The 7,701-nt window shown below is 37.9% G+C and overlaps 1 protein-coding gene across 1 annotated transcript; it reads right to left on the bottom strand.

Moving 5' to 3' along the window:
- Nucleotides 1–1,694: 1,694 nt before the first annotated feature.
- LOC121997152 (glycerophosphodiester phosphodiesterase GDPDL4-like) lies at nt 1,695–7,701 on the bottom strand. The gene is made up of 9 exons (XM_042551415.1): nt 7,289–7,701; nt 5,480–5,773; nt 5,285–5,394; nt 4,677–5,178; nt 4,338–4,376; nt 3,957–4,244; nt 2,970–3,109; nt 2,322–2,802; nt 1,695–2,179 (listed from the first exon to the last, which is right to left on the bottom strand). Exons 1-9 carry the CDS (start codon nt 7,404–7,406, stop codon nt 1,899–1,901), a joined length of 2,253 nt encoding a protein of 750 aa, XP_042407349.1. The 5' UTR covers nt 7,407–7,701; the 3' UTR covers nt 1,695–1,898.

The raw sequence follows: 7,701 nt of genomic DNA, 5'->3' as shown, positions 1-7,701 counted from the left end.
TTTCCAAGTCAAGAGGCGGATCTACAGCAAGAAGAATAAATCTAGGGTTAGGGTTTTCTTGTGCTAAATTATAAGCTTTTAGCTTGTATTTTGTTCCCTTTCCCTTTCTTCTTGTAGTGTGAACTTGTAAGGCTTCTCCGCCTTTGGTAGTTACCATAAAGGAGTGTTTTCATAGTGGAGGATGCGTGAGTGTGTGGATCCTTGGATTAGTCACCTCTTTTTGAGGTGGATACCAAGTAAATCATAGAGTTAGCGTTGTGTGGTTGTTTCTTTGTAATTTCCGCTGCATATCCTTGAAGAAACAAGCAACGATGAACACGAGATCATGTCGAGCTATTCACCCCCCCCTCCTCTAGCTACATAATTGGTCCTAACATATGGATGGTAAAAAAAACGGTTAAAGTGACCTAACACACTGTTCCAATGTAATTTCTATCCAAAATCAACTACAACCTATAATTTTTATAAATTTAATTTATTAACGGCAAAAACAAAACTGGTGGAATGTTTTCCAAATCGAGATACACATTGTTCTGGAGGGTCTGAATGAGAACATATCAAGGTCACATTGGGTCTGATATTTTACCATATTAGACCCAATGTGATGATCCCATATCAGGCGTTTTCTAGATATATCATATGAGTTTCTAAGATGAACAAGTTCATGATATTTACCTTTGCTGTCGTAGTTTCTTGCTTCATTCTGAAGGGAGAGTATTTACGGCAAACAAAACCCTAAACACTTGAATGGATAGACCTCCGTGTGGATTTCGTCAGAGACCCTTAGCGTCTGTCGCTTTAGCTATATTGATTTCGTCAGAAAGCCTTGACGTCGCCTTAGAAGGACACACTGTGTGGATTCCGTTGGAAAAACCATGGACGCCGGGACACGCGAAGCCAAAGTTTTGGTGGGTGATGATGACAATGTATTTCCACGACGTAAGAAAGAGGGGAATGAGTATTGCATGCATCCTAACCATTTTATTAATTTTAAATTTAAACCTAATCTAATGTGGCTCGGATGCATTGGAAAACGACGTCGGAGGGGGAGGAGATTTAGGAGGTTGGCAGGAGGGGGAGGAAGGGAATATCACTATTTTTTGTGCTCTTTTGGATAATTTAGAAATGAGAGTACTTATTTTAGTAAATACGGAAATATGCCCACTCCTTTTAGTAAAAAGCCAAATTAAACGGACAAATAATTTTTTTTTATTTTTAATAATCACGCTCCGTCCTTAAATTCTATTAGAATTTGATTCATATTCTATTATAATAAATCTATCATCTTTTAATTAACTGAACACCCATAAAAATAAATAAATGGAGCAAATTAACTCTACATTTGTTAGCAAATCGTATGTTATCATGTAAAAGTTTTGTACGAAATGAAAGTTATTAAAATTAACAATGTTGTATTCTCATTAAATTTAATAAATGTTTGAACATTTATTTATTATTTAGTTCGTTAAATAAAGATTACGAGTGATCATGAATAAACATCCAACCGTCATATTAAATTTATAAATAAATTAAGTATTTCTCAAAATAAATAAATAAATAAATGGTAATTTTTAACTTCACTCCCTAAGTAAAAAGGCTTTTTTTTCAATTGACCCCTCAGAGTTGAAAAATTATATTGACCAACTGTTTTTCCAATATAAAACATTTACTGAATTTGTGGAAAGAACAAAACAGATTCAATACCATGAAATGCTACATCGAAATGTTTACAGTGGTTTTGATAGCTTAGAGTAGGGTAGAATAAACAATCGAAGGATGAAGAACCATCAAAAAAGGAACATAATCAAATCAAAAAGAATAGTAAAAGGGGCCAGATGATCATCACAGTAGCTTGCTTACTCGCCACGACAAATTTCATAAAAGCATTGCGGTTTGAGTCAGATAAGAAGATAGACGCAGATCATCAACAATGTAAAGAACAGTGGTGCAACGTTATGATGACCGCTCGATGGCCTTGGAGAAGGCGGTGCAGCACCGGGAGCCACAAGGGCAGAGGCAGAAGGTAGAGGTGGCTCTACCACATCGGCAATCGTCAAGGGTGGCATTGGCGATAAGGCGGGTGGCAACTCAATCGGAGCCATCAGCTGTAATAGTTGGCCAGCTTGGATAGGTTGCATGAAGTTTGGTGTATTGCTTCCCATGTTCCTGCATGAACTCCCTGCAGAATATGCAGAACCATTTGTGTCAAAAGCCAATATTCTACATTTTCAGTCGTCTTCTAAGAAAATGTAATCTTACATGTCTTACGAATGCAAAACAACTATAAATTGACATCATGTCAGAGAGTAGAGTATCCATACTTTTGTATCGACGAGCTGTCCCAGGGAAGTCCGTAATTACCCCATCAACTCCAATTCCATTGACATATGCATTGATCTCAACAGTTGCATCTGAAAGGAAGTCCCATGGTTGCGATATAAACTCATTACGAAACACATAAGCATACACGTCAAGGCCTGCCGCATGAAACTGAGAAACCAAACCCGTTTCGCCTGTAGTGAACAGCATGGATGACGGATAAATGGATTGTTTCTGAAGTGCCACGGCATTGGCAAATCTCTTGATATCCGCCACTGAGGAACTGATAGCATCACCAATGGACTTATCAATTTGATAGAGAAGCTTATAATTTGTTAGCTGCTTGAACTTCACTAGAACAGCGCTGTCGGATGACTGAATCATGACTTCTAAAGCTGTCTTGTTATAACCGGCATCATTTAGGGTAGAAATGACTGAATCTACTATGCTAAAGCCTAATTGCTGAGCCATAAAAGCAGCATGCTGTAACCATCGAGGCATTAGTATCTACTAAAGGCTTAATCCTATAAAACATTCTTATTTGCAAATTAGATATCGTCTAGAATTGCCGTCTTAAGAACTATAGAATTGGAAGAATTTTGATGATATTCATTTGGATTGGAGATATGAATGATTGTTTCTTTACTCACCTCTATGGAGATTAAGACCCCAGACAGAGGCTTGTTTTTAGCAAATGTTAGAAAATCAGATAGTGTCATGAAAGCTCCACTATTCTTGTAAAGTGGATTCCGCACCATAGTGGATGAAGCAAACGGCTGCGAAATTAATGCTACAGCATGCAAAAATAAATGTTAATAATTGATATTTAAGAGCTGGGAATAAGGAGAAGAATGTGTCATTGCTGCATGTTGATTAAAAGAATGATTAGAGCAGCAAATAAGGATAATTGCAAGCAATCCTACAAGAAACATAGAGGAAAAGAAATGTTAACTGTCTATAAAGATTAAATTAGTACTTTGAATCTTTTAGCATATAGAATTCTATACGGGATGCCTTGAAGTGGAGGAGGGGAAGGAGAGCATCTGAAAAACTCCATCTCCACCCTTATTCAGCCTCTTTTCCATTCAATTAAAAAAGGCCAAGGCTGTCTACCACCAATCGGCAGGCAGTGATTGATGATCATATCAGGCACATGATGATGGCCCATCAACAATCAATGGCCAGTGACAGCAACAACTAGCAATGGTCTGATGATGACTGGTGATACACAGATGGTGGTCTAACGTCTAGTAGCAATTAGCAGTTAGTAATGATATTGGCCCTTTATCATTTTCTTGCTCTCCTTCCGATTTGTCCATATTTGGGTACATAAATTATGGAGGAGGAGAGAGGCAAAGGAATCTCTCTTACTCTCTGTAGTTCCATCCAAGCAAACAATTGTTCTTCATCCTTTCCTCTCCATCTCCTATTTCAGCTCCTTCCCACCAAGTAGACATTATCAGAGATCCAAAACTACCGTTGATTATGCATACCAATAGGACTATGAAATTTAAAGAATTATTGATTTTACAGAAGAAACAACAATTTCTGAATACTTAACTATATATCAAGCTATCAAATTCTTCCATGCCAAGTTACCGACTACAAGAAAATATCAGGAAAGCAAATGAACTCACGTTTTAAATTCTTCTGGATTTGGTCCAATGAGAGATTGAAAGTATATATTCCAAGAGTACTCTTAAGTTGAGGAATCCTGGAGAATTGAGAACTGAACTGTGATCTTGTGACAGTGGTAGAGTCAGTAAGGTCTATAGAACTCATGCAAATTAGATGCCCATCTTTTGTAACTTGAACAGGACAATCAATAACATCTGCACCGTCGTCGACTGCTTTCTGGTAAGCCAAATCAGTGCAATCTGGATAGTCTCCACTGGCTCCTTTGTGTGAGATGATTAAGGGTTTCCCTGTATTATAATTTTACAGGAAAATATTGAGAAAAAACTATCATAAATGGCAATTTTGTCTAAAGCTGAGTGCTATAAAGGAAATCAGCATACCATGATCGACACTGCTTTTGTTTAACTGAGAGAAACAACCTGCAACAATTACAACTATGTCAAAAGAAGTAGAAGGAAATTCTAATGTGCGATTAGCTATTGGACTGTCAAAAAATAGTCATCTCAGCGATAAAAATGATGGCTGAATGCATTTAATTCTTGTTTGCATTTATCAAACTAAAAGAACATGGAAGATAGTTTGAACTTTGAAGCAAGAAGCAGAACACTTTATATGAAGCTTAGTTGCACAGCTGGTGTTTTGGAGGGAAGAAATTATTTTTTCTTACAAGAAAATAACAATTTGATTAAATCTTCAGGGCAAAAGAAAGAAAGATTTACCTATTGCTTCTGATGGAGTTATAGGGAAGTCTGTCAGTACCCCATCAACTGAGAAAACTCCATTGTTAATGTACATGAGATACTCTGCTAGTGGATCATAGCTGTAGTTAAAGCTCAAAATGTTATCATTTGAAAAGTCTGCTGCATAAATCTCCAACCCAGCTTTATGAGCATCATTCACAATGGATGTGTGAGGTAGCAGATAATTATCACTCGAAACTGGCCAAATGTAGTTCTTTGGAACAAGAATTCCAGAAGCAAACGTCTTAATAAATGTGAGATTGCTCAACAGAAAACCATACGTCCGGTTTGTAGATGGTTCACTGATGCTTTTGTCAAGAAAACGGAAAATAAGTTTTGTTCTGGTGTTTCGAAGTCTCGGTGCTATGCCACTAAGGAAAGCCACCTCCGGAGAGGACACATAGTCCACAATGATTCGCCTCACTTCAGAAAGAAGAAAGTTCCTCATGCTCAGGTTGTGTTGTGTGTAGAAAGCATTATGCTGCATTATGAACATGACCAAAGAAGTTATATAAATAAGTGCTATTGTGATACAAAATTGTATCAATATTGATAGAAGTAGTATGGAAAAGGATAATTAGGTTTACCTGTATATTTAACCAAAGAGCACTGTGGTTGATTTGTGCCCCCAAAACATCAACAGGAAGAATGGGGTAGCCATCAAATTTAGGTGTTCGAGAATAAATTGCTTGCTTTACTGATCAAGATGTAATCAATGATGAGTATAACATCCTTCACGCTTGTTTTAAAACAATGCATATGCAAACATATTTTGTACTTACAGTAAACTTGTGACAAATCATTTATGGTAAAGTCCACAGAGAACCAGCCCGATGTGTTTACGCCGTTAACCACATATGATGTCCTGCTCTGAGGATAAGAGGATACAATATCAGTGCAATTGTCTAAATTGATGTCGGGAAGACAAACCCCAATGCCATCTTTTGTCAATTGCACATTACACCATAAAGTTGTGTCATTTGAACTGGCAAGTGACACAAAATTATAGGCAATGGGACTGGAATCAGGAAACAACCCAGAAAAGCCTCCTTTAGCTATTACTGCAGGGGCTCTACCTGAAATATGACAACCTTGGTTGAGGCAGAGCACAAAGCTAATAGATGTAGTAAATCAGAAATAGACTGAAGATTATGCATTATGAAATTAAATAAGGTAATTAACTGTGCATATCATCATTGCGTCATCAGGCTATGTACAACAATAAGTCTGTCGTACACTTGTCAAATAAATCAATAAGTCACCATATTAGTTCATGGCCAAAGTACTGTGTTTTAGGCGTCAATTTTCTACATGTTAATTCACTTTGCCAATCTTTTTCCCTGATTGAAAATCAAACTTGAACAGAGCATCATTATAATAACTAACGTTTTGTCATGTGATGAAGTAATTACCCTAACTGTATGTGATTCATGGCTAAAGTGGCCAAATAATGATTGTAATTTTTCAGTAAACACGATTCAGCTTCATATTAGCCAATGGAATAGCAGTGACTGATTTAACCATGGTGCACATCATTCTGTATTTCCTAATTCCTAACAGCAATGTATGAGAAGTTCAAATTGCAAAACCGAGTAAATGTAACAATTTTCTTCCACACACTGCCAGTCTTGTTAACATGTTTGCTTCAGAACCCTTGATAAATTTCCCTCGGTCACTAGTCACAACACGCTTAGAGAACTAGCCCATCTTCTCATCAGATTAAACAACTAGGCCAAAACACTTAAGTTAATAATAGCTCCTTCATTTGAGCTAATAATGAGAAACTAAATTAGGGTGTCACCATCTCCCCACTTAAGGCTTGACATTCCGATCAAGACTCAAGTCCAACTTATATCTATAGTTATCCCTTAATGGTAGCATCTTCCATATTTCATGCCATAGGAGTGAACTTGCATCAAATGTTAACAAGCTCACACTGCTAGCTCAGCACGAATAGAAATTTCTATAAGAAAAAATAGGAAGTAGACATTTCTTCAAAAACCAACTGTAACAGTGTACATTCTCACCTGGAAGCAGAAAACTGAAGGATCCACTTTAACATATAACCTAGCACTTGAATAAACGCACAAGAACAAATAAAATAAAATAAATGTAGATAGAAGACGAAAACTTTCGAAGACTCTGGGCATTAACCATAATCAAGACTGCTGGAGGCTCTTAAATCTTTCTTGCCAAATTTCCATTTTCCACAGAATCAAATTCCTAAAAAGGCTTCCTGTGGCTGTGGGTGAACTTGCTTCAAATGTTCACAACCTCATAGCACACTAGCTTTGCATGAAATAAAAATTTCTACGAGAAAACAGCAACTAGACATTTCTGTAAACACCAACTGTATCGGTTATATCTTCATCAGGAAGTAAAAAAGAAAACTTGAAGGATCCGCTATAACCCTGGAGGAATAAATAAATAAATAAATAACAAGGTAGATGACTAGAGAGAAGGAAATCCCAAAAAAAAAAAAAAAAACCCCCCGCCTGCTCAAGAGTCAAAAACTCACAACAGATCTACAAAAAAAGGCCACCTTTACCAAGCAAGAAAGAGAGTAATCGCTAGCGAGAGGGAGAGCGCACCACTCAAGGTCAGCCATGGCGAGGTATTCTGGGCAGCGGTGAAACCCACTCGCAGAAACAGCAGCAGGAACCCCATAAGGAAGCCGGCGAGGACGCCCACGCCAGACCTCTTCGCCATCGCCCGCCCGCTCGCACGCGAAGAGACTGATCAAAAACTGGCTCCTCCGCAGTCCAGAGGAGCAAGGGAAGGTGGAACTGGGAAGTGGTGGTGGAAGGACAGCAGTGCGATGGGGGTGGTTGTACGCTTTTTTATTTTGCGAATTTTCCTACATGAAAAAGTAAAAAATCGGCACCATAACCACAATTTGCAGCGTAATCAACGTACGGAGTTAAGCTCAAACGCTGGAACAAAGTGGAAATCTCTGCTTCAATTTGTGTTTACGCGGCGGGGGATACTGCGAGATGATGGCGAG

Source organism: Zingiber officinale, chromosome 6A (genome assembly GCF_018446385.1).
Source record: "Zingiber officinale cultivar Zhangliang chromosome 6A, Zo_v1.1, whole genome shotgun sequence".
NCBI lineage: Eukaryota > Viridiplantae > Streptophyta > Magnoliopsida > Zingiberales > Zingiberaceae > Zingiber > Zingiber officinale.
Note: the sequence above shows the minus strand (reverse complement) of the source record. Positions and strands in the feature narration are given on the sequence as shown.